Raw genomic sequence first — 25,270 nt, forward strand, 5'->3', positions numbered from 1 at the left:
ATTCAGATACTTCAGCAAATCCCTTTGAGTTTCTATCTTAAAATTTATCGTTTATTGGCCTTGATATTTCTCTTCTCAGACTTGAAGGCGAAGTGAATCCTAATTCCTTATCAACAACCTACAAGTCAGTGTCGTTGCCATTAAGCTCTTCAAACATAAAGCTGAATCTGACCAGCCCTAAAAGGGGGCAAAAAAGAGAGGATGGGTGGAAAGAAGTTGTTCGAAGGTAAGTAGAATTAGTCTCGTCTTTTTAACTTTTCTCCTCTTGTGAGATGGTTATCCAGTTAATTAATGAATAATTTGAATGTGGTTATTATATTCAATGGCAGTGCCATACTACATCCAGAGTAGGCTAAAGCAAAATTAGAAACAGTATGTAAATTTTGTATGCATATTTTATATGATACAAGAAATGTTGGCTTTAGAATAACAAAAAACATTTTATTAAAACATAAGACATACAGTTTACAGACAAACCATACAAAAAGGTCACAGGCTTCTTAAGGGGAAGATTCACTTGACAGCAAAGTCACAGTGCTATTTGTGAGGGCTATGATGTTTGTTTAATGGTCCCATTTTGATTCAGACAAGTTTGTCCATCTACAGCATTTAAATAAAGTTAGACTTCGCTAGAGAATCTATATCTGCTTTTAACCAATGCAATTAGATCACCATAAAAGTGGGGGGGTGGAAGAGCCCATAAAATTAAAACTACCTTCTCCCTAAAAAAAAAAAAAAAAAGACAAATACCAACACCCCTGCAGCTAGCTTTGACAACTCCCTTCATTCACACTGCTTTATACTTAAACCATGATGGGGGAAATGAATAAAAGCAGAGAGGAGCCACTGCTTTTAAATGTTTCACACAATCCAGAAGGTATTTCTAGCCTCTGCTCATGCTTTACAACAGGGAATCAGGATAAGACTTACGTTTGCTAATGTGCACTTAATCACCAAAGGACTAAGATGTCTGAGTTTTTATTCTGTAATTTTTGTAAGACTTTGTGTCCATTAAAAGCAAACAAAAAAGGAAGAAGTCTTGGCAGAACAGAAGTGATGCACACTTGATGATCAGATTGATTTAAGTATTATTCATGGCCTAGTCTATGCTCTAGCTTTCAAAATAGCTAAATATATTCTTCCCAATTTGTCTACATTAGGATATTAAATTTTGATCATGAAATGTATTTTAGAGTCTACAATTGGGTATTCTTCTGGAAGGTATAGTTCAAAGTTTGAGGGTCCCTCCCGCAAGGAGGGAATCCTGGCAGCCAGCAGTGACCACATGAAGATAATGGGTGTTGCTCTCATTTGGTTCTGCCATCAAACACTGGGTTTCCGTGATAATCCTGCAGGACACCCAGGCCATCTTGTCAGATCCCAAAATCAGCCTCTTGTGTTTTCTCACACAAGTGGAAGTCCCAGGCTCCACTTGTGGATTGCTTTTTATGTACAAATCTGAGGCTTTATTTTTTATTGCTGAGTAAAGTTGTTGACACTGATAAGCTGCCTTTATTCATTTTCAGTATAGAGTTTAACAATGTGGTATGCATTATTTTAATTTTGAAAGTATCAATATATGATCATTGCAGTTTAGTTAACATGTGATAGTTTATGCAGATTTGAATGCTGAGATCATGAGTGACTTAAATATAATTTTTTTAAATGGCAGTGTGTTTTTTTTACCTTTACTAAATTAAATTCAATATAATAAGAGGTCAGTTTCTAAAATAAAAACTTATAATAATTTCCTCTTTAAGGTTTGAGAAATACTATTCTACAGATGTTCATGAACATACTTACTGAGACATCTTTTTTTTTTTTTTAATTTATTTATTTTATTTATTTATTTTTGGCTGCGTTGGGTCTTTGTTGCTGTGTGCAGGCTTCTCACTGCGGTGGCTTCTCGTGTTGCCGAGCACGGTCTCTAGGCGCGTGGGCTTCAGTAGTTGTGGCACGTGGGCTTAGTTGCTCCACGGCATGTGGGATCCTCCCAGGCCAGGGATCGAACCCGTATCCCCTGCCACTGGCAGGCGGATTCCCAACCACTGCGCCACCAGGAAGCCCGAGACATCTTTTTTAATAGACATTTTGATTTCATAAGCTCATGTGTGGTCTCCATTTTGTAGGTCAAAGAAATTGTCTGTTCCAGCCTCAGTGGTTTCCAGGATAATGGGGAGAGGAGGATGCAACATCACTGCAATACAAGATGTTACTGGTGCCCATATTGATGTGGATAAACAAAAAGATAAGAATGGCGAGAGAATGATCACAATAAGGTAATTGTGAGATATATATATATTGTTAGTTGTATGAGGAAATTAAATTTTATTAGAAGTACATTTTTGTTAGGTATGGTACAATCAATTCTATTTCATGGTAAAGATTACCTAGTTTTGTATATTTTTGATCTTGTTCTGTTTTTTGTTTGTTTTCTCCCCAGGGGTGGTACAGAATCAACAAGATATGCAGTTCAACTTATCAATGCACTTATTCAAGATCCTGCTAAGGAACTGGAAGACTTGATTCCTAAAAACCATATCAGAACACCTGCCAGCACCAAAGCCATCCATGCAAACTTCTCATCTGGAGTAGGCACCACAGCAGCTTCCAGTAAAAATGCATTTCCCTTGGGTGCTCCAAGTCTTGTAACTTCACAGGCAACAACATTATCTACGTTCCAGCCCACTAATAAACTTAATAAGAACGTTCCAGCAAATGTACGTTCTTCTTTCCCAGTTTCTCTACCCTTAGCTTATCCTCACCCTCATTTTGCCCTGCTGGCTGCTCAAACTATGCAACAGATTCGGCATCCTCGTTTACCCATGGCCCAGTTTGGAGGAACATTTTCACCTTCTCCTAACACTTGGGGACCATTCCCAGTGAGACCTGTGAATCCTGGCAACACAAATAGCTCTCCAAAGCATAATAATACAGGCCGTCTACCTAACCAGAACGGGACTGTTTTACCCTCAGAGTCTGCTGGACTAGCTACTGCCAGTTGTCCTATCACTGTCTCTTCTGTAGTTGCTGCCAGTCAGCAACTGTGTGTGACTAATACCCGGACTCCTTCATCAGTCAGAAAGCAGTTGTTTGCCTGTGTGCCTAAGACAAGTCCTCCAGCAGCAGTGATTTCCTCTGTGACAAGCACTTGTAGTTCCCTGCCTTCTGTCTCCTCTGCATCTATCACTAGTGGGCAAGTTCCCACCACATTTCTGCCTGCAAGTACTCCTCAAGCACAGCTTTCTTCACAAAAGACGGAGTCTTTCTCTGCCATGCCAGCCCCCAAAGAGAAAGTGTCCACACAGGACCAGTCCATGGCAAACCTGTGTACCCCCTCTTCAACTGCCAACAGCTGCAGTAGCTCTGCCAGCAACACCCCAGGAGCTCCAGAAACTCACCCATCTGGTAGTCCCACTCCTCCCTCCAATAACACACAGGAGGAAACACAGCCATCCAGTGTGTCTGATTTAAGTCCTATGTCAATGCCTTTTGCGTCTAATTCAGAACCTGCTCCATTGACTTTGGCATCACCTAGATTGGTTGCTGCTGATAATCAGGATACCAGTAATTTACCTCAGTTAGCTGTACCAGCACCTCGAGTTTCTCATCGAATGCAACCCAGAAGTTCTTTTTACTCGGTGGTACCAAATGCAACTATACACCAGGATCCCCAGTCTATTTTTGTGACAAATCCAGTTCCTTTAACACCACCTCAAGGCCCACCAGCTGCAGTGCAGCTTTCTTCAGCCATGAACATTATGAATGGTTCTCAGATGCACATTAACCCAGCAAATAAATCTTTGCCACCTACGTTTGGCCCAGCCACGCTTTTCAATCACTTCAGTAGTCTTTTTGACAGCAGTCAGGTGCCAGCTAACCAGGGTTGGGGAGATGGTCCACTGTCCTCACGAGTTACTGCAGATGCCTCTTTCACTGTTCAGTCAGCATTCCTGGGTAATTCTGTACTTGGACACTTGGAAAACGTGCACCCTGACAACTCCAAGGCACCTGGCTTCAGATCACCTTCCCAGCGAGTTTCTACTAGTCCAGTTGGTAAGTTATTATAACTATCATTACGTCACAGTTTGGGGCTTTAACAACATAATCTAACCTTCCAAAGTAATAAAGCATTTATTTTGTACATAATATTGCATGATCTTTTAAAGAAATGAAGGTGTGTCATAAATAGTAAAGACCCCTTAATGACTGCTGATTGAGTGGCCAAAATGTAGTTGTAGGTAAGTCACATATGAGCTGCTTTATATTCTCTTTTATGATCTCTCTGCACCTCATTTCAAGGAAGTTATATCTTGTGTCAGTCCACTTTCTTAGAATTGGTATAAGATGATATTAATAAAAAAGGACTCATAGGATGCTTCAAGCATTCCAAATTTACAGACATTTTAAAAATCATAGTGATTGCCTGCATTTCTGAGATTAAAAAGTTTGGGTTACGAAGGTGTTTAGGTTACAGTCCATAATCTACATTCTTTGTTTTCAGTCTTGGGTACTCAGAATGAATATTAAATGATGTTGTAACTCTATATTATTTACAATAGATGGAGCTGTTTGAAGAGATCCTGTGTGTATAGGTTCTTATTTAACAAAAAAAAAAAAAAAAAACAATTTTGAATCAGCTGTTTGTTTCTTGAAATTAGAAATTAGCTGCTGAGGCAGTATAAGAAAGATTTAGAAAGATAAGAGTCTAGTGGTGGCTTGGAGATATTTGGAAAACCAGAATCTATTTTCCAGAGTCTAAGGGCCAAACTTTAGTCCAATCTCTTTGCTCTAGTCTGAAAAACAAATTAGAAATTGTGGCTGACCTAGAAAGGGGGTAAGAAGAACTAGTGCCACTTAGCATTTTTCTTCCAGTTGGAAAACTGTCCCATAGCCCATCTTTCCTTTTTGCTAATTATAAACTGATCTAAGTTGTTTAAAATTTGTGAGTTTATGGATATGGCATAGCCTTAGCTTTTCTATCAGATATGTTTCCATTTACTTATCTTTTCAGGAAAACATAGCTGTTATATCATCTTTTGAATAGAAATAAAGCTTGCATAAGACAGTCTGTGGTCCAAAATATTCTCTTGGATTTTTTTTCTTCTTTTCTATAAATAGGTATCTATTTTAACTTTTCATTTTGGCAGACTAATAAAAAGGTTTTCAAAGGCCCCAGAATGAAAGAAGAGCTCATTGCCAGTGCTCAGACTGTGGTAAAAATTAATTTTTTAATTAATCCTTGACTTGATTGGCACTAACTAATATGTGAATTTAGAATGCCTTAGCTAGAGTTAGACTTCAGATCTCTCATATTCCAGTGTTTGAGCTCTTTGCACTCCACATTCTATATCCCAGAAGATGTGCAGATTATGAATGGCTGGAGAAAAGAAAGTCAAGGAGATCATCCATCTAGTTTGGTAGCAAACAAGGTTTGGGAACCTTAATTATTCAGATCTATAACATCAAAATTATTTATTACTAGTTAAAAAATAATTTTTTAAAAAAGCAAGCATTAATCCTTGACCTTCCTTCCAGGGTCCAGGACTGATTAAGCTTGGCTTCATTTCTTAACTGCCTGGGTAGTTTCTTTTGTTGACGCTCTTCTTTCATGGATACAGTTTAGTTTTCCTAGTTTGCAGGTAAGAAATAGTGATACTTAAAAAGACGGGAAAGCATGTGGAGAAACTGGAACCTTCAAACACTGCTGGTAGAAACTTAAAATGGTACATCATTTGGAAAAACAGTTCAACAGTTCCTCAAAAAGTTAAAAAGAGTTACCATATGATCCAGTAATTCTGCTCCTAGGTATACCCAAGAGAAAACATGTTTCTACACAAAAACTGGTACATAAATGTTCATAGCAACACCATTCCTAAGAGCCAAAAAGTGGAAACAATCCAATGTCCATCAACTGATGAATGGAAAAACAAAATGTGGTATATCTATATAAGATATTATTCTTAGTATAATGTATATTCTATATTATGAGATACAGTGAAAGAAATGAAGTACTCATTTGTGCTACAACATGGGTAAACTCTGAAAACATTTTGCTGAGTGAAAGAAGCCAGTCACAAAAGACCACATATTGTATCATTCTTTTTATATAAAATGTCCAGAATAGGCAAATCTAGAGAGACAGAAAATATATTAGTGGTTGCTTAGAGGTTCAGATATGGGGTAAAGGAGGATGGAGAGTGACAGATAATGCATACAGAGTTTCTTTTAGGGTAGACAAAAATGTTCTAAAATTGATTGTGGTGATGGTTGTACAACCCTGTGAATATACTAAAAGCCTTTGAATTATATACTTTATAGATGAATAAGACCTGCTTGAAAAGTTCTGAATTTTTTATGTTGATATTAACTACTTTTTTCTGAAATGAGCACCTATAATCCTTTTCCAGATCCTTGACCTCTTTCCCTAAAAATGTTCTCCAGAGAAAGCAATGGAATTTGAGAATACTGCTAAGTTCAGACTCATGCAAACTAGATAGAAACTTTGATGTAGTTTGCAGCTGTTGATTTTTTTTTTAATCAGATGGAATACTGAAATTATCTTTAGTTTAATCGTATGCTTTCCTTCCTTGTTAGGAAGCAAACATTGGTAGGTTTTGTTACTCATCTTGCACAGGAAATGACTATAGTTATATAGATGAACAGCTATATTTCTAAGTGATGGGTACCACAACATGCTCTCATTTCATGTCCCCTCTAATGAAAGCTTTGAGATTTATCTAGAACATACTCCAGGTGACTGCCATTCCTAAACATTGGGCTCACATTTCTATATCTAGTCCTGCTTGGTGATATTCTTCTGGACTGTAAGAAAAAAATGGTTTGGGGGGACATACAGTATGAAATAAATGGATTCTTGTTGCTGTGATCCACAAAATAAACTGCGTTCTTTCTGCTTTTTTAAAGAGGAATTAAGTCAACTTTGGACTTTCATTTTTAAAGCCTTGGCTAATTTGACGTCTTGGACCTGTTTTTATTTCAGGGTTACCGTCCATTGACCCATCAGGCAGCTCCCAATCTTCCTCTTCTGCTCCTCTGACAAGTTTTTCCGGCATACCAGGAACTCGGGTTTTCCTGCAAGGGCCAGCTCCCGTTGGGACTCCCAGTTTCAACAGACAACATTTTTCTCCCCACCCTTGGACAAGCGCCTCAAACTCATGTAGGAATCCTAGAGGAACTCTTCCCAAAGAGTCTTGAATAAGTTATTAAACCATTTGTTTCAGGGAACGCTATATTGTAACTTTAGTAATCTAAATTGTATGCAAATACCCAAGGTTTGTTTTGCAGTCATGTCAAAAATTATCAGTCATTTATAGGATAGAAAACTTGAGAAGGGTCAGGCTATTCTTCCAAGCCAGATTTGAGATTACACTGAGACTTGGATCAAGAAAAGAGGCACTACAAGTAGTTTTATAAGACCCTTTGGGGACAGTATTGTGAAATAATTTCTTAGGTCTGAAAAGAAGTTGAATTTAAGTATCTGGTCAGTTTGGTATGATTCCTCATTTAGTTTTACATTTGAGGAAACTGTATGATTGCCATTTATAAGTGAAAATATTCCTCTGTTCTGACTTATTTCAATATTTAGAACAGATGAAGTTCTAAAAGGATTTGAACAGGATTTGATTTTTTTTAAATGAGCATCATGAGAAAGTCAGTGAGTATTGGCCCTTTGGCAAGGAAAACTACCCATATTACCTGAGAGTCCCATTAAGAAACAAAGCTGTGAATTGAATCCTACAATGCTTCACTAACATTTAACCTTCCTTCCTTATGGGGAAGAATAAGGGGCTGTAGAAAGAGAAAAAAGAAAACAGCTAATAATTATAGAGGACCAGCAGCTATTTTCCAGACAATATGATAGTTACCGTGCAAACATTGCCACATTTAAGTTAATTTAAAATGTGACAATATATGTTTTGAGAAGATTTTTTAGAACTACAGTAAGGGGAATTCCCTGGTGGTCCAGTGGTTAGGACTCTGCGCTTTCACTGCCGAGGGCCCGCGTTCAAACCCTGGTGGGGAAACTAAGATCCCGCAAGCCAGCAGAACTACAATAAGAATAAATACAGCCTTCTTCCTTTCTAGCCTTGTTCAGTTCAATTTGAAAAAATTCTTTAGACTAGTCTATACTTACTATATTTTTAGACTAGTTGTTTATATTTACTACAGGCAGAAGTAGTATAGGATAATATTTATAGAACTTATATATTTTCTTTTTTTAATTTACTTATATATTTGGTTGCACCAGGTCTTAGTTGCGGGAGGCAGGCTCCTTAGTTGTGGCATGCGAACTGTTAGTTATGGCATGCATGTGGGATCTTGTTCCCTGAGCAGGAATCGAACCTGGGTCCCCTGCATTGGGAGCATGGAGTCTTAACCACTGCTCCACCAGGGAAGTCCCTATATATTCTCATCTGAATGACCTTGTAAAATGAAATTTTTTTTCCAGAACCTATGTTGTGGAACAGATCTTTCCAACAAGGTTTCTCATATTCTTATAATTAGTTTTTATATGTAATAAAACAATAGAGAAATATTTTGCCACCAGGTGACTCTCCTATTCCATCTGTTTCTTCGGGATCATCTTCACCTCTTTCAGCCACTTCTGCCCCACCAACTTTGGGCCAACCGAAAGGAGGCAGTGCCAGTCAGGATCGAAAGATACCTCCCCCCATTGGAACAGAGAGACTAGCCCGGATTCGGCAAGGAGGGTCTGTTGCACAAGCCCCTGTGGGGACCAGTTTTGTTGCTCCTGTTGGACACAGTGGAATCTGGTCATTTGGCGTCAATGCTGTGTCAGGTACAGTTACAGTGTCCTCTGTCTGGAGGGATATCTTGAGTAAGTTGTGGGATTTTGCCATTTAAACTTAGTTCCTTACCTAAATAAATAAGCTTATTAGTTCCTGCACTTAACCAGTAAGGTTGTTTAAACCTTTGAGGAGTTCAGTCCAGTCTCAAAGTCTGGAATGTTAGTTTGGATTATACATAATAATAGATGTAATATGTATGATAGTAATATATATAAAATAATAAATACAGACTTGATTAGAAGTAAAAGATTCAAAGCATACTTCCTTTCCTTCTTAAGCTTTTCATTGTAGAATAGGACAATCATTTGATTTCTTTCAGAGAGCACTTAATCTTTTGAAGGACAAGGTAGAGTGTTTAGGGTATTCAGAGGACTCCACCCAGTTTTCCAGGAACTTGTATTTTGGTTTGCAAAGATTTTCATGAATGTGTCCTGAGCTTCTCAAAGGAATGCTTTTGATTAAATTTAGTATGAAAAAATCCAGTGGTAATGTTTTGTTATTTTATCCAAATAAATATCTAACCCTGATCTCAATTCTTCTTTCTAGAAGGCTTGTCAGGTTGGTCACAGTCTGTGATAGGGAACCATCCAATGCATCAACAATTATCAGACCCAAGCACATTCTCTCAGCATCAACCAATGGAGAGAGATGATTCTGGAATGGTAGCCCCCTCTAACATTTTTCATCAGCCTATGGTAAGCAGTTTTGTGGATTTTTCTAAAGTGAGCTGACAAACATCATTGTAACTTGTTTAACACATTGCCAGCCAGTGTAGTCACATGTTAAGGAGTAATTTGTACTGAAATAATTCTCCCTTTTGGTATAACTAGTTTGTTTCTATGACTTTGCCAGATCTTTTATCCAATTTCAAAAGTGGATTATGTTGTTTACATTAGTTTGTCCTCAAACTATCTTGAAGAAGCCCCCGTCTTCCCTCCAGAACCTGAGAGATTTGGGTTTTGCTGCTTTGCATTTGGCTGCCACAGCTTAGAGGCCTCTTCCTCTCTGAAAAGCTGGCTGTGAGCTCCCCATTGCCCTCTTGTCTCCTCTGAGAGCTTCCAGGCTGCCATAAAGCCAGATTGTGGCTGCAAGCAATCATGTAGAATTCCCCTTTTCTTGGCAGAAGCTTATTAGTAAATCCTAAATATGGGAAAGTTGAGGGTATTATATGTGTTCATCAAGTATTGGAAATTTCCTGATGATTTGATATTGGATTTAGTTGTTTTGTTTTGTTTTTCTATTCTCATTGAAAAGTGTTGCTGACGCAAATAACCACTTTTGGTTTCCCAAGACTGTACAATGGTGCTATATTTACAGGATACTCTGGAGTTCTTTGAATGAAGGGAAATAAGAGAAATCTATGCTGATATTGTGGAATCATCATTTACAATCACTTCATGATTACACCTTTCTGCTGTTTTAGGGTCTACCAATTTCCATGTATGGAGGCACCATAATACCCTCCCATCCTCAGCTTGCTGATGTTCCAGGAGGCCCTCTGTTTAATGGACTTCACAACCCAGATCCTGCTTGGAACCCTATGATAAAAGTTATTCAAAATTCAACTGAATGCACTGATGCCCAACAGGTAAAATGGACTTAATGCTCTTTTATTTTTCAGATTTATGATGTCATTCTTTTAATTCTTTGGGTAGTGCAAGTTCTGAATATATCAAAAGTCATGACATCTGACTATCTTGAACTGAATTAAGTTTTTCAATATCAAGATGATGCTACTTAACATTTTATCTCATGTATGTGTATTCTTCCTAGGCAGAAACAGTGAATTACCATTGCATTTATATATTCATTTTGTAAATGTCTAAAGATTCCTAATTAGAAATTCCAATTTTTCCTCCCCCTTTTCAGATTTGGCCTGGCACGTGGGCACCTCATATTGGAAACATGCATCTCAAATATGTCAACTAAGTTAGAAGGTCTTACTCTTTAGCCTTGTTTGAGAAACTTTTGACCTTGGAAGAACCCTGGGGATTTTTTTTAATGTGCCTAAGAAATATTCTCTGAGGCTTTAGCAATGGAAATTTGATTGCCCATTGTATATGAACAAAGTGATTTCCTATCCATCTGATTATGTTCTCTGGTTAGTTTAGCCATTTTGAAATTAGTGCTTTGGGCTAAACATACTGAATGCTACTTGTATGCAGAAGAGAATTAGATGATTACATGTTTCAACCTTTTAGGGTGGTAAATACATGTACAATTGTTTACATACTTAAAATGAAAAGGTTGAGTAAATTTCTTGTCATATAGTGGCTCTACTTAATGTGGCCTGTATTAATGTGAAATATTTACCAGAATATTCAATAAAAAGATGAACAGTGTTTAGAAGTGGGGTGTGATCCTTTCAGTGGTCATGCAGGTACTACCCAATCCACAATCATACTGAACCAGGTTGTTAATACTATATTTGTGATAGGCTTCTCACATTTTACACTTCAGAGTCCATTCTTAGACTGCCTTGAAAAAGCACTTTTAAAACTAGTTGTATACTTATTCTGTGTTAAACATTCCTTGTTCTTTTGTTCTCTTCCGTATCGTTTTAAAAGTGAGAATGTTTCAAGCCCCTGCAATGTGTCTTATTTGACTTTAGCAGATAGGCCATTAAAAGGTTTAGCTCTTTGTGGATCATGAGTATGTCAATAAGAACAACAGGATTTCAGTCAGATGACACTGAAAAAACTTAGGGACACCCAAATCATCCTTCAGATTCCTTTTGTGCTTCCTGACTTTTTTATCTAAAGATTTATATTGGTTATAGGTGTTTAAGTTTTATTTGGGTTGGGACATAGGAGGGGGTGGGGGTGACTCCTTTAATTCTGTTGTATTGTTGCATCAGCTGAATAATGTTTATAAATATGTGACTAATTCTGGGCTTAGTTCCATGAAGAGCCAATATGGTCAACAAGCTAAACTCATGAACACTGGAATGGATTGCTTTGGCCGAACTATAGGCTATGCCAAGAATCTGACACAATAGAGAAGAAAAAACTAGCCCAATGAAAAGAACAGTCATCAACTTGACTGTTCATGTTTTAATATGGTTGAATTACCTGGTCTTAGATAAAAGCGAGCTAAAAAAGAAAACAAGAAAATGTTTGAGGTGATAGAGGAGCCAAAACACACATTAAGGCAAAGAAGGATGCACAGAAAGATAATAACTAGGGGCAGAACCATACCAGAAGCACTTTTCTACTCTCCTACCAACGGAAGTTCTTAATCTTCTCTGCCTTGCTCCTAGAGCTGCCACTAGATGAGACACGCCATGTTTGTTCTGTGTTAGACATACCTGGTTGTTCTGTCTTCCATATCATTTTACATATGAGAGTGCTTCTGTAAGCTCATTTCTTATTTTCTATTTTGAATGGATTTGGAAATTATCACTGGTGTTGAAGCTAGTGCCTTTGTAGTGCTTAATAACCACATCAAGTAGTCTCAAGAGACCCCCTTGAGGGGGACAAAGGACCCCCTGGCATCACCTATATATCTTGCTGTTTCCACTTACCACTAATAACAACCCAAAAAATCACCTAATATTAGTGAAATGAATGAAACTACTCTTGATGAAACATATACTAGAGAGAGATAATACTACGTAAATTATTCAGTGGGACAAAAAGTGAGTTTTGTTCTATCTTAACTATTTAAAGTACACTTGAATTATTGGAAGAGCTCTTCCAATATCTTCTATACCTTGAGGACAACAGAATGAGAAATTTTATCTCAGATCAGGAACTAGAACCCATAAGAAGACACAATTATGAGAAACCCCTAGAAGGATTAGGAAAAAACAGGAGCTGTGCAGTTTGTAGCAGTTATTTAGGATACCCTACTTCCTGCCCTCTTACCACCACTGCCTTCTTTTCTTTCTATTTGAATCCAGTAGCCTACTCCCCACTCCATTTTGCCTGCTAATCTCTTCCTCTGTCTTGCCTCTTCCTGGCATTACTTTACTGCTATTTTACCAACCTGAACCTTGGATTAAACCTAGCTCAGGTAAGAACTTAATTACTTTCAGAATATACAAGGGATTTGTGGGGAGGCAGAACGGGTAGAGTGGAACAAGAGTCAGAAACCTAAATTCTGTTTTCATTTCTGCCACTTTAAGCTATATGACCATAGGCAAGTCATTTCTTACCTCTGGGCTTCACATTCATCTGTAAATGAAACAATGTAAATGAACTCAAAAGGGTCTCCTAGTTCTAACAGATTCTCTTGTCTTGTGAATGAGAATGTATGGTATGGGACTACTAGAAGCCAATACATTGCTGAGATTTGAGGGCCCCTACCATTTGTTCTTACATGGAATCAAAAGTCTGCTATTGTGAGAGCCATTATTGATTTTGGGAATTTAGTGGAGGCAGAAGAAAACCTTGCATACCCATAGTGAGCCCTCAAGTCATTAAGAAACATCCTGCTGAAAAAAAAAAGAAAAAGAAAAGAAAAGAAACATCCTGCTGAGGCATAGATCAAGCCCTATGAGAATAACAGCTCATTCAAGGAATAAAACTGTATCATCAAGGTTTCTGGACCCACTTATTTCAAGTAGTGTTCAATGTAATAAAATACCACCACCAATAAAATTCTTGATGTTTTTAAGACCCTTTAAACCTATTGTGGCTACAGTGTGCTGACTTGCCCTTTTATAGGCCAGTCTGCTTCCTTCAGTCCCTGCTCTCAAAGGGGAAATCTCATCACCTCAGCTAACGAGACCGAAGAAGAGAGTTGGACAGCCAATGGTGGCCTCTCCTAACCAGAGGTAAGAAATCTCAGGACTTGGAACTGTAGTTTCCATCTTACAGATTCTGGCCAAGTCCTCTTTCCAACCTCAAAGTTAGTACAGGAGGGTACCATCCTTAGTTTGAGGTAGCTTTTAGAAGGGGAAAGGCTGGTCATATTAGAGTTTCAAGCCACATAGAGGAGTTCTTAGTATACATGGTTCTGTCCCACTGTTTAAGACCTTTGTACCACATTGTAAACCCAGGAAGAGGCAAACAAACTGTAGGAAAACAGCTTCTGAACATCTTGTTCTCTAACTAGCCCTAGAGCTCTTCTACTAAGAAGTGTGGATGGTTGTGACGTCTTCCCAGTGGACCCTGTTCTGGGGTGAGGGACTCTGATAATGCTGCATTTTCTATTCCTCAAAGATTTGTCACCGTGTGTCAATGTTATTTGACAGGTTACTTTACCTTCACTCTCTCCTGTAGGAAATGGGTGAGAGAAACTTGACTGTGTTAAGACCACCTCCAAAAAAGGGCAGGAGCTTGGGCTTGAAGACCTAATTTGGAAAACAAGATCGTGAATCTAATGATCAGATTGCAAACCTATTTTGTGATTACTTTTCACCTCTTCCTGTTTTATCTTAATGGTACTGACGTGAGTTCAAAGTAATTTGCCTGGTGGCAGAGACCTGGTATTCCCCTACAGGTTTAATCAGATCTCTGGGGTTGGGACCTGAGCATAAGTTTTTGGTTTTTTTCTTTTTTGGAAGCTTCTATACTGTAATGGGCAATCAGTGTTGAAAAACCTCTGATTTAAACTCTTGGTCCTTCATCCTGGTTGAATGGATGATGAATCTGGTTTTCTCTCGAAAACCAACTACCTATTCTCTAGTTCCCCAGCCCTTATAGCACACAGTGTCTCAAGAAAAGTACACTTCTAGTAGTACTCTTACAGTAGTAAGACTGCTATAAGTCTGTAACTGCTGCTGTTGTTTTATAATAGAGATTAATGGAAGGATCACTTCCACACTGATCCTTCTTGAAAACCTTTGACACTTCTAGTTCTCCTACTCACTGGTCTTTCTCAGTCTCCTTCCTCCACTACCCCTTAAATAAATGTTGATATGCTCAGGTCTCTTCTTTTGGTGTATCTTCTCCCCAGGTAATCTCATCCCATACTCTTGGATTTTACTCCACCCAGATCTGAATCACTTGCCCAGAGTTCTCCCTCTGTAGCTTCAGACCTGTATATCTGGCTCCTTACTGTGCTTCTCCATCTGAACATTCCACACACATTATATATTCCCCAATATAAGATATGCCCCTCCCCTTGTTTTCCCTATTATATTAGGTGGTACTACTAGCTACCAAGACTCTCAAGTCAGAAGATTGGGAATTATCCTAGCTTATCTCCTCTCCCACCCCACCCTGAAATCAGTCACCTTACCCTTCCTCCTCTGTGTATCTGGATCCCCTCCACTTCTCTCCATCCTCGCAGCAACTGCCTTTTTGCCTACCCTATTTCACTAGGCTGGAGTCTTTACCTCCAGTCTCACTGTCCTCCACCCCATCTCCCACTCCCCTCACTAGACTACTTACCTTGCTTAAAAGTTGAGTTGTCATAGATGGTTCCTCCACAATCTGATCCCAAGCCTTACCCTCCAGCACTTCATTGCTAAGACACTTTATTTAGGCATACACCACTTTGTAAGAGGCTCAAAAACCTTTTTGGAACAATAAAATATACATATCCTTGCTACCTGAAGTGTGATTCTAAGGACATGCAGACCTAAGGGTCTACATCACCTGGGATTTTATTAAAAACCCAGAATTTCAAGTCCCACCTACTGTATCAGAATCCTCATTTTAACAAAATCTCCAGGTGCTTTATGTGCACATTAAAATTTGAGAAGCAATGACTTGTAAAATAGTCTTTTAAAATGAGTCAAGAAATCAGAGCTGAGGGAAAATCTGATGAAGCCAGTGCTGAAGTAGTACTGATAAATGCATGAAGTCAGGTGGTCTACAATTAATTGGTGGTGGGGTGGCATTGCTGAGGGTATAGTGACTCTGAGGAAGCCAAACAGCAGACAACTGGGTCAAGTCGAGATTTTTTGTGTGTACAGGTACTAGACTTAGTACTTACTCTCCCACTACCTCTCTCCTGCCTCCTTTCATGTCACTGTGCCTACATCAAAAAATCTTCTCTTTAAAGGCCAGCCTCTCTGATCTTACTTTCCAGAGGGCTAAAGACCAAGCTCTCCTCACCAGCCCCCAGTCCTTCCTTAGTTTCCTGAGGTTAGCTGTGACAGAGAGATCAAAGAACTGGCCTCTCCTATCTTTGAACCTTTATTCATGCTTTAATCAGTCCAGGTATCACTTCTTCCAGAAAGCCCACTCTCCCTCCCTGACCTACCCTGATGGCTGTGCACCAGGCCATCAAGGCACTTTTCACCCTGTACTGAAATTGATTAATGGGAGGCATTACACAGCTGTGCCTAGGGGCACACACTTGAATCAGACACACACAGGTATGAATCCCAGCTCCCCCTCCTACAAAATCTGTGACTTTGAACCATGACCTAACCTCTCTGGACTTTGGTGTCCTCACCTGTAAAATGTGGCTAATAACAGTGCTTTACTGTCCAAAACTGTTGAGAGGAATGGATGAATTAATACATGGCAATAACGTGTGCCATACCTCACCTGTCCCCAGCGCCCGCTGTAAACAGTAAATAGTAAATAGCTGAGTAGCTGCAGCGCTTATAGGTATAGGCAGGCTGGCCAATTTTGGGCCAGGAGGAACTGGAGGCTGGTGAGGCTCCTGGAACTCCTTCCAACTTTTGCTGTTTGGTGCTTCCTCCCGCGAGGGTAGGGCGGGATCATCGGGTTGATTGACAGCCGGCCCGCCCCCGGCTTGACGTTGTCCTGGTGTTGTTGCTGCGGCCGCACGTGGTCAACTGAGTCCGCCTCAGACTCGGCTGCGCCCCGCGTCCTCAACACCAGCACCAGCCGCTGCTTTCCTGCTCGTCCCGCCCGCGCTATGTCCACATCCACCAGCTGCCTGATTCCCGGGGGCAGGGACTGGCTGCCTGACTGCTACAGCACCACGCTGGGGGGCACGCTATACGCCACTACCCCCGGAGGTCAGCGGCCAGGCCAGCGTGTGCGTGTCGCGGGACGTGGGCGGGGAGGTGCGAGCCTGGACTTGCCTGCAGGCCCCTCTGCAGGTTGTAGCTTTGAGGGGGGTGGGTGCTTGGAGCCGAAGCCCAGTTCCCTAAATTCTCAAAGTGATGCAACACGGCCTTGTGCCTAGTTTCCTAGTGACTGGGCAGAAATCATCACTATGGCCTGGGTTCTGGGCTCCTTGCTCACCCAGCCCTCCTGACTTGCCGCCTGGGAGCAGAAGCCGAGGCCCCAGTTGAGTGTGGCTTCAGCAGGAAGCAACCGGGTCTTGCAAAGCTGCAAATGCAGGACTCTGGCAGTTGGGGGCAGGAGCTTCGGGTCTCTGCGCTGGCTGGCTTGACTAGTGGCAGATTGGTGGAGCAGCCTGGGATCATGCCTATTCAGGGATTCCTGCCGCGGAGGCGAAGGGGAGGGGTGAGAACAGGGTAGGGCCTTTTGAGGACATGATTGGGGCCAAGTTCCTCTAGGCTGAGCTGAGCCTGACAGGACTTGGGAGGGGTCAGGATAAGAACAGTGTGTCCCTGTATTTCACAGGAGGAACACTGCTCCTCCCTGCAGGATATCAGAGCCCAGGTGGCAGCACCAGCCTTCGTATCTGCTCTTGGCTTCCTCATCCAACTGAGGCTGGAGGGCTAGGCCCTCCCTTGTGAACCAAAGCAATGAAGTTCCAGAGCCAGCAGAGCAGGACAGGAGCCTCCTTAAGTACTTGAGCTCCAAGTTTGGTGCTCCTCCTAGAGCCAAGACCTGAGGCTCCCCTAAACTAAAAGCCCCTGCCTAAACCAGCTGGGATGCCCCACTTGCTCTATGGTGCTTAGACACATCTTGGGTAGGCCCAGGAGACTTTAGTGCTGTGAAGCCTAGTCAGCTGAGATCCTGGCCGGGCTGCAGAGCAGTAGCCCTTTGAAAAATGGGAAGATGTGACCCCTTGGTCCCTAAAAGGCCTCTGTCTGGGGTCCCAGACAGCTCTGAACCCAAGCTCCTGCCTCTTACCTAGCCCCTACCCCTTGACAGGCACCAGGATCATCTACGACCGAAAGTTCCTGCTGGAGTGCAAGAACTCACCCATTGCCCAGACGCCCCCCTGCTGCCTCCCTCAGATTCCCGGGGTCACAACTCCTCCAACAGCCCCACCCTCCAGGCTCAAGGAGCGGAAGGAGCAGAAGGAGACAGAGGAAGAGATACCTGGTAAGGAAAGCAGGCCCCCAAATTTAAAAATGGCTTTGAGCCCAAATGCCCCAGTTAAGTAGAGTGGGGGTTCGATTCTGAGAGGGGCTTCTTCACTGACACTGAACCTGCAGACCCCAGCCCAGCAACCAGTCCTCCTGCCTTTTCTCTCTCCAGATGACGCAGTTTGAAATGGACATCTAATCCAGTGAAGATGACCCTGTGTGTGGAGTAAGAGGAATCCCTCACGCTGCTGCTGCTACCTCCTTTTTCTGGGGTATCCAAAGGCCAGCTGGCCTCATCTAATCCAGAATGGGGTGATATGGTGGTTCTGGGCCTCCCTTAGCTCTGAGGCAGCTAGACCGGGGATAGGAATGGGCAACTTGCCAAGCCCTTAGTTCTACTACTCTTTGGTCTGTAGGCACTCCTCCCAACCCCTGGCCCTTGGCTCAGGCTGAGGCTGAGGCTGGGGCTGGGGGATGGAGAATGTCACTGTCTGACTGCTTAGTAAACATTCAAAGAAATGCCTTGGCTCCAGTGTTCTCCTCAATGCTGATCTTCCCATCTCAGCCATAAAACTAAGGGTCCCAGCAAACCTGGTTAGGATCAGAGGTCCCAGGTTCCTTCCCAGCTCCCACTGGGCCCACTTCCAGCAGCACTTAGAGCCTGAGGCAAGCTTTGGGGGCAGGCCATAGGAGCTGCCAAACCATAAACAGCAATAGCCTGACCCCTGCCAAGGGCTGTTGCAGCCTTTCCAGGAAGCAGCCTTCCTGGAATCAGGCCTCTCTACCAGTCCCTCCTTAGCTTTTCCAAAGCAGGAGAAAAGAGGCACTGTCCCAGCCTATAGCCTTCTTTTGTCTCTCCCCATACCTTTTCTGCCTCCCACCTGTAAGTACCAACTATATTCCAACACTGGAAACCTGTACTCTCCCTTCTCACAGCATGATATGAGCCTCCTGGCCCCTTCCACCTGGTTCTGTTGTCCTCAAAGCGTTAGAAGACCTTAGGGCCCAAACAGAGGCAGAAGTTTATTTGGTGAGTCAGATAAAGAGTCATAATCCTACTCTCCCCGTCCCCTGAAAAAAAAAATCATGATCCCATATGTCAGCAATCTGGTCTTTTTCACCTTCAATTTATACAGCTAGGTTCTAATCTCTGTAGCACTTGCATACCTCAAGGGTGATGCAATGCAAATAGGTCAGTCTCCTTTTTTTGAGGGAAAAAAATCTCCCCATGCTATTTGAGCCTCTGTTCCCATACTGAAACAAAATCATCCAAACATAGGGTTACTCAGCCCAGCAAGGGATGTATGTTTCTAATTTGGGGGAGAGTGGCAGGCAGTAGTCTACTCACGCCTAGCAAGGCCATTCATGATGAATAGAGGAAGAACAGAGGTGTGCACGGTGCACAGCGAGCAGGGCAGTTAAGGACACCAGAGGAAACCAGTTTGGCATAGGAAGGGCTCATCTCTCCTACCCAGGTCCCACCACATTGAGATGTTTTTATTGAAATGCATATGGTATGGGTAACAAGCGGCCTCCCTGTGGTCCAGGAGGGACCTCTTCCCCCAGAGATGGGTCAGGCCAAACACCCCAGTGGGGCAGACAGTCTCCCAAGTGGTAAAAGGGAGCCAAGTTAGGGAAGGCCTCCCATGCCAAGGCATAAGAGATGGTGTGAGATCAGTCTGGGGAACCCATAGATTAAGGATCGTGTTGGATGCCTGGCACGGTCTGGTTCTGCTCAGCTGTGGCTACAGATTTCTCTTCATTGGCCTCCTCCTCTGAAGACAGACTCCTCTTTTCCGCAATTAATCTTTTAACTCCCACCATCCACTGACTGACCTCAGTCACATGGTCAACCATGAGTGAGCGGTGGATGTCATCTGCTGCATCCCACTGGTGGCTTGAAAGCTCTGAGGAGAGAGAGGGGCTGAGCAAGAAACCTGGAGCAAAAAACATAGCTGCAACTCCTCCCCTCCCAACCAGTCAAAATCTCAGCACCTAGTCCAACTTGGACAACCATGGCAGGATGAGGGACTTAGGCTATACCAAGGGACCCAGCCACACCTTGCACCAGCAGAGCCATCCTCTTCTTTACAGGCATTGACAGCTTCCCTCCAGCCCACTGTTCCTGCAGCAGAGCCAGGCGTCGGCTGATGTCATCACATACCTGCTTCTGAGAGACAGAAGCCCCCTCCAAGTCAGTGCTGCCAGCCCAACAGGGGCAGGGAAAGGAGCACCATATAGGAAGCACCTGCTTTGTCTGGCCCAGGAACTTTACACTCTAAGAGTTATGGTTCTTTACGCAAAGATTAGAGGCCCCACTAAGAATCTGATGAAATCTATGGATCTTCTCAAGAAAAATGCATGTATGGCTAGAATTTTTAAATTTCTGGAGTTTCTCATATGCTCAGAAATTAATTCTATAGTTCTGCTTTACAAATAAGGAAACTAAGGACCAAAGAGGTGAAGATCACTCTGCTACTTCCCTTTTTTTTTTTTATATATAAACTTATTTATTTTATTTATTTATTTTTGGCTGCGTTGGGTCTTCGTTGCTGGGCACGGGCTTCTCATTGTGGTGGCTTCTCTTGTTGCGGAGCACGGGCTCTAGAGCGCAGGCTCAGTAGTTGTGGTGCACGGGCTTAGTTGCTCTGCAGCATGTGGGATCTTCCCGGACCAGGGCTCGAACCCATGTCCCCTGCATTGGCAGGCGGATTCTTAACCACTGCGCCATCAGGGAAGCCCCTCTGCTACTTTCCTTTAAGACTCCTCAGATCCCTTGCCTCCAGAGAACTTAGGAAACATTATCAATAAAAAAAGGGGCTGTTGTTGTTGGTTTTTTTTTTTCCCCTCCCTAAGCATAATATCAGCAGGGTCTGTTCTCGGTGGCCTAGAGGTACGTAAATCAGGCTGTTATTGTCACTAATGGGAGTTGAATTCAATTCTTGTTCCTATAAGCCTCTTCTGAGGCTTGTGAACCCTCCTAAATCCTGTGTTCATTTTTCTAGGAAGTCCTTAGCAAATTCTGAAGGGGTTCATTAACTCAGAAAGGATTAAGAGCCATTGCCCATAGGGTCAGAGGGTCTACCTTTGAGAGTCATACTTGCATCTGGCTTTGATGGGAGCTTTCCCACTTACCTTTGTGTGGCCACGGCAATCCTCCAATGCCCGTTCCAAAGGTCTCAATACATCTTCCAGCAGAATCTCAGACTCAACGACTGGGAAATTTGTGGGCTCCATGCTGGAGGGAGGACAACTCCCCACAAATGGGGGTCTGGAAGCCTTACTTGACAGAGGTGGAGGCCCCATTGGGGGGGCCCCAGGAGATGTCTCTAAGGTGGGGACTGAAAAGGTAAAGCAGGATCAAGCAAACATGGCTTAAATAGGTACAAAGAAATAAAATGGATGATGTGATAAAGAGGAATAGTAGAGGGACCTACCTAGCCTGAGTGTTCAAGGAAGGCCTTATGATATCTAAGTTTATCCCAGCTCACACACTATGTGACATATGGCAAGTTACCTTTAACCTCTGAGCTTGGGTTCCTCTTCTGTAAAATGGGGATATTATAGGAATAGTACTTATTTCACAGGGTTGCAATGATGATTAAGTAAGAATATAGGTACAGCTGCTACATAAGTGTGTAGCAAAAAGTGCTCACAAAGTTAAGAACCTGGATGAGACAGATGCAGCCATAAAGAGTTGAAGGAACCATGTACTAGGGCAGAGGTAAGGGAAGGGCCCAAGAGGTGGAAAAAGTCCTGACTTGTTCAAGGAACAGAAACAAGGCCTGTGTGGCTGGAAGTGATTAACACTGAAGAAAGTAGTATGAGCTTTCACTGGAGAGGTAAGCAGGGATCCAGACCCTGCAGGGCTTTGGAGGAGTTTAGTCTTGAGCCATTACTCCATTAATGGTAACAGGAAGCCACTGCAGGTTTATAAAAGCAGGGACTGATGTCACTAAACTTGTTTTTTATGACGTTCACACTCTGTATGGTCTGTGAAAAGCTGATGAGAATAGGTAGAGGAGGGCAGGTTAACAATAGTCCAGGAAAGAGAATGCTGGCATGGACTACAGTGAAAGAGTAGATGAGGGGAAATGGAGTGGTCTGAGATATATTTAAGAGGAGGTAGAACAGATCTTGATGGAACAGGGGGTGAAGGAGAGAGAAGCCAAGGATGACTCTTGGTTTCTGACTTTAATGATGGGATGGTGGAATCACTATGGAAAATGAGAAAACTGGAGGAGAAAAGTCAAAAATTACTTTTAGGTATCAACATCCACATGGATGATAACTCATCTAATTTGGTCTGTCAATTTGACCTTCTCACCTCCAATAACCATTTTTTCCACCCAACCTCAGCCTCCCATCCCTCTCTGCCTTGTTCTCAGCAACAATGACCACCCCTCCTACCCTTCCAGCTCAGCTACTCAGATTTTCGAGGTGCATTAAACTCACTCCCTTTAAATTCATAGCTACAGATTTTAAAAGGCATTCAACATTGCCTGGAGATCATATACTTTGCCTCATTTTTCCACTCTTCAGAACAACTATTTTCACATCTTATCTCCTCTAAACTCTTCTACCTTCTCCTTTTATTTTCCTTTCCCTGCTGTCTCTCTACTTCTGACCCTACCTCATATTTCACTGAGAAGATAAAGGTCGTTGAACAGGAACACTCTCATCTTCTCACCACCAGTTCTACTAACCCACCTGCATCTGTGGCTGCTTTCCTTCCTCCTCTAATAGATGAAAGGTTCCTGTTCCTATCAGAGGCCATCTCTGCAGCTGTACTCTGCATCCCCGCCTCTCTTGCCTTCTCTAGGCTTCCCTCCTGCAGTTATCCCTTTTCTCCTGTGCCATCAGTTCTCCCTCTCTACTAAACAATCCCATCAGCATACAGAACCATCCCTTACCTCACGCTGCATCCTCAGGCACTGCCCTATTTCTCATCTCTGCTTTACAGGAGAATTTCTTCAGTGAGCTGACTACAGTTACTCTCTCCACTTTTCACATTCTCTCCTCAGCCCATTCCTGCTGGGTTTCTGCTCTCGTCACTCCTGACTGCTTTTGTTAGGGTCACTAGTGATTGTTACGTTTGTCAAATCAAGTGGTCCCTTTTCTCCATCTTATTTAACCTCTCAGCAGCATTCATCAGGGTTGAATCAAGATTTTAATCTCTCCCAGAGTAAATGTTACTTTTCTTCTTACTTCTTTTGCTCTTTCTCAGTCTCATTTGCTAATTCCTTCCCTGTTCAACCCTGAAATGCTAGAGCACCTTAGGGCTCTGTCTTGGATCCTCTTTAGGCCTCTATCCACACACACTCTTTATTCAAGCCCATGACCTCAAATACCATCCATGTGACAGTGACACATTTCTGTAATTCTGGCCTAGACCTCTCCCCAGAGTAGCAGCCCAAATTTAACATGGCCAAGACAGAAAGCTTGCTTTTTTCCTCACCCACCAAAACCCAGTTATCCCATATCAATGAACAACACCATCCAGTTCCTCAAGTGAAAAAATGTATGTTACATTTCTTCTTCTTTCACCTCACCTACTATACCTACTCATTCCTACTGACTTTCTCCATAACATATCTTATATCCATCCAATTCCTACCACCCCTAGTACTCCAACCCTTGTCCAAATCATCATTACATCTTACCTATGTTAGCATAATAGCCTCTTAATTTGTCTTTCCACTTCTTCCCTAAAATCTGTTTTCCACACAGGAGACACAGTGGTCTTTTTAAAGATATAAGTCAGTGTTTCTCAACCTGGGGAGATTTTGCCCCCAGGACAAATGTCTGGAGACACTTTTGGCTGTCACAACTGGGTGGGTGCTACTGACATCTAGTGAGTAGAGGCCAGGGATGCTGCAGACATCTTACAATGTATGGGACAGTCTCTCACAAAAAAGAATTATCTGGCCCAAAATGCCATTAGTGCTAAGGTTAAGAAACTCTGATTTATATTATAACTCTGCAATGTTACGGGTGTGGATAAGACAGGAGTGAAAAGAGCTGAATTTGAGCTCCCTTTTCAGGGCCACAGATCCACCTATTGGCACGGGAAATGCTCAGAGGAAAAGGACGCCCTCCTCTACTTTAAATTTTTCCATGGCTTCCACTTTACGTAGATTAAAATACAAACTCCTTATCCTGGTTTACAAAAACCCACTATGATCTGGCCCCCTGCGTACTTCTCAGATCTTAATCTCTATCCCTAGCCCACTGTGCTCTAGCCATCAGATATTCCTTCAGTCTCTGAATTTGCCAAACTTATCTCAGGGCTCCTGCAGTAGCTGTTTCCAATGCCCTGAATGCTCTTGCACCTGATCTTTGTGTGGCTAGCTTTTAATCATTCAGATTTCAGCTTAAGTGTCAGCCCCTCAGGTACCTTAGTTACCCCGTCACTCTTACATCACCCTGTTTTATTTCTCTGCAAAGCCCTTACCACCATTTCATCTATCTCCAAAGCGATAGTGTGGACTCCCAAGAAAACAAAACTTTTGTCTTGTTCACTGCTGTTTAGTTTGCCTTCAAACACAGTAGGTGCTCAGTAGATGATACTGATTAAATGAATAACACGTTAAATCTGAGATGCTTATCATACAGTCAAGTGACGAGGAAGAAGAGACAAATGGGTATACCACGATGGGGTTCTGAGAAAAGATCCAGGTTGGAAATAGGATTTGAAAATAATTTGGGAATTAAAAACTATATTAAAAACCGTATGTCTGGATGAGATCACCTAGGGCGAAAGCACAGAGAGATTCTTTTGAGACCAACGTACCAATTATTTACCTGGGCAACAGGTAAGGAGCTCGGAAAAGGGCCAGAACTGGGCCCCTTTCTGGGGCTCCAACCTCTCTCCTCAGGAAGTCCTCAGAGAGCAAAAAAGGCCCACGGTACAAGCTTATCCCTGGCACCGCCCATTCTCGGCGGCACACAGGGCCCCCACGCACCTCTGGGGGATCCATCCTGGGGAGCGGCGACCCTCTTGGTGAGCGGCGTGCGCTTGGGTCCGCCAGCCTGGGTCTGCAGCCCGTATGAGAATTGCGGCGGATCGTTCCAGCCCCGCTCCTTGTTGCCTGCGAAGGTGAGAGGACGTGTGAAGCGAGCCCGGGGGCGACAGAGGGTCCGCACCCCGCGCGGTAACCGCCCGCAGCCTGGGCCGGCGGTAGACCCAGAGCCCCAGCCCACCCGCCGCGCTCACCCGGTTTCACGTACAGCCCCGCCATCTCCACTTCCGCACGGCCAGCGGGGCATCACGTCACTTCCGGGGCGGCCGCACCCGAGCCGGCTGGGGCACGCCCCCGGCAGGGCTGGTTGCCTGGAGCCC

The 25,270-nt window shown here is 42.7% G+C and overlaps 2 protein-coding genes across 12 annotated transcripts in view; one reads left to right on the forward strand and one right to left on the reverse strand.

Moving 5' to 3' along the window:
- The window catches only part of LOC118891978 (ankyrin repeat and KH domain-containing protein 1), a 120,834-nt gene extending 102,387 nt beyond the window's left edge, over positions 1 to 18,447 (forward strand). For 5 of the 11 annotated variants that reach the window (XM_036845942.1, XM_036845944.1, XM_036845946.1 and 2 more), the window contains 10 exons: positions 80 to 226; positions 2,130 to 2,279; positions 2,444 to 4,056; positions 7,004 to 7,180; positions 8,573 to 8,824; positions 9,381 to 9,529; positions 10,258 to 10,422; positions 13,502 to 13,611; positions 17,771 to 17,944; positions 18,101 to 18,447. In XM_036845942.1, coding sequence (XP_036701837.1) covers positions 80 to 226; positions 2,130 to 2,279; positions 2,444 to 4,056; positions 7,004 to 7,180; positions 8,573 to 8,824; positions 9,381 to 9,529; positions 10,258 to 10,422; positions 13,502 to 13,611; positions 17,771 to 17,944; position 18,101 — 2,938 coding nt within the window. In that variant the 3' untranslated portion in view covers positions 18,102 to 18,447. Of the gene's footprint in view, positions 1 to 79; positions 227 to 2,129; positions 2,280 to 2,443; positions 4,057 to 7,003; positions 7,181 to 8,572; positions 8,825 to 9,380; positions 9,530 to 10,257; positions 10,423 to 10,703; positions 13,467 to 13,501; positions 13,612 to 17,770; positions 17,945 to 18,100 lie in introns of those variants that run through there. The other 6 variants (XM_036845945.1, XM_036845947.1, XM_036845948.1 and 3 more) reach the window with 4 other exon arrangements.
- Positions 18,448 to 18,938: 491 nt separating this feature from the next.
- SRA1 (steroid receptor RNA activator 1) lies at positions 18,939 to 25,252 on the reverse strand. Its single transcript, XM_036845963.1, has 5 exons — positions 25,145 to 25,252; positions 24,894 to 25,019; positions 21,064 to 21,269; positions 19,990 to 20,098; positions 18,939 to 19,835 (listed from the first exon to the last, which is right to left on the reverse strand). Exons 1-5 carry the CDS (start codon positions 25,167 to 25,169, stop codon positions 19,624 to 19,626), a joined length of 678 nt encoding a protein of 225 aa, XP_036701858.1. The 5' UTR covers positions 25,170 to 25,252; the 3' UTR covers positions 18,939 to 19,623.
- Positions 25,253 to 25,270: the final 18 nt, after the last annotated feature.

Source organism: Balaenoptera musculus, chromosome 3 (assembly GCF_009873245.2).
Source record: "Balaenoptera musculus isolate JJ_BM4_2016_0621 chromosome 3, mBalMus1.pri.v3, whole genome shotgun sequence".
Taxonomy (NCBI): domain Eukaryota; kingdom Metazoa; phylum Chordata; class Mammalia; order Artiodactyla; family Balaenopteridae; genus Balaenoptera; species Balaenoptera musculus.

What these genes read in the sequence shown, in the direction of transcription:
- SRA1 (XM_036845963.1), bottom strand. Translation starts at nt 25,169, where the DNA reads ATGGCGGGGCTGTACGTGAAACCGG. An exon ending in ATTGCCGTGGCCACACAAAG is followed by an intron (nt 20,099 to 21,063) that starts GTAAGTGGGAAA and finishes TCTGTCTCTCAG; the next exon opens with AAGCAGGTATGTGATGACAT. An exon ending in GATGGCTCTGCTGGTGCAAG is followed by an intron (nt 19,836 to 19,989) that starts GTGTGGCTGGGT and finishes CTCTCTCCTCAG; the next exon opens with AGCTTTCAAGCCACCAGTGG.